Below are 1,133 nucleotides of genomic sequence, written 5' to 3'. Positions count from 1 at the left end.
GATAGATAGATAGATAATAGATAGATAGATGATAGATATTTATTTAAATATATTGAATACGGCCAAAATTGTAGCATTTCAAATATATTTTTCTTCCATATGGGTGGGAGGTGTTACAAAAATGTTTGGCTTTAGCGATCTTGTAACCGGAGCTCTCCTTCCTTCTCTGCAGAAGAACGTTGTGAATACGATCACCAGGTTTGGGATTTTTGTGGGACCGCCTGTCCGGACAATTGCGAAAACTATATGAATTCACCGCAAGCCTGCATAAAGATGTGTGTACCGGGCTGCTTCTGCCAGGACCCATACATCTTACAAAAAGGAAAGTCCGGCCCCTGCGTCCTCCCGAAGCAATGTCCACAAGTGTACACCGAGTACTACAAATAAAGCTGCGTGTAATGCCAGCCGGACAGCGGCACAGACCCGCGTGTGACAGATGACATAATATTGTACCTGTTGGCTGTCCACCAATAAAGATCTGTACATCCTGCTATAATGTGTCCTGAGCTTTCAATTGAAGGGAAACTATAATGGTGTGTGTGTGGGGGGGGGGGGGGGGCACATGTTTCCTCTAATATATATACGTGACTAAACTGTTTTTATTTATTTATTTATTACAGCTCATAAACTGTTTTATTTGTTTACCTAAAGAATTATTTATTACACAGGGCCCCCCCCCCCACCCCCGTGAGACCGGTGTCAGAGAACTTTATGGGGTTCTGTAAATAGACAGCACAGTAGAAAGGGATTGCTTTCAGACCGTCTCTCTCTAATTGAATCTCCATAGGGTAAAGCAGCATGAATGGAGGAATCTGCACTGCTGGCTATTGTATTCAGCAGCACCCTGCAGCTTCTGAGGCCTGATCAGGGCCGGTGCTATAGATAATTTTGCTTCCTAGGCAAGACCAGCTACTTGCATCCCCCCCCCCCAAAAAAAACCCAAAACTTCACCTGTAGTTATGCTACTTCACCCCTCCTAGTCCACATCCTCTTTCCCCTCGAATTTTACACCCCCGATTTTCTTTCCCAAATCTTCCCTTCTAGCACAATTTCCCCCAATCCCCCCTCCTAACACAAACCCCCCCCAATCCTCCCTCCTAGCACAGTCCCTCCCAATTCCCCTTCCTAGCACA

At 45.4% G+C, this 1,133-nt stretch overlaps 1 protein-coding gene across 1 annotated transcript in view; it reads left to right on the top strand.

The window, feature by feature from the left end:
* LOC149435118 (venom peptide SjAPI-2-like) overlaps positions 1-496 on the top strand; it is a 7,386-nt gene extending 6,890 nt beyond the window's left edge. The window contains exon 4 of the mRNA XM_089662995.1: positions 173-496. Within this exon, the coding sequence (XP_089519121.1) occupies positions 173-387 (215 nt within the window). The 3' untranslated portion in view covers positions 388-496. The remainder of the gene's footprint in view (positions 1-172) is intronic.
* Positions 497-1,133: the final 637 nt, after the last annotated feature.

The sequence above is a fragment of the Staurois parvus genome, unplaced genomic scaffold (genome assembly GCF_062004578.1).
Source record: "Staurois parvus isolate SC_StPar_1 unplaced genomic scaffold, SC_StPar_1.0 ptg001604l, whole genome shotgun sequence".
In the NCBI taxonomy this organism is placed as follows: domain Eukaryota; kingdom Metazoa; phylum Chordata; class Amphibia; order Anura; family Ranidae; genus Staurois; species Staurois parvus.
This window is presented reverse-complemented; position numbering and strand designations above follow the sequence as displayed.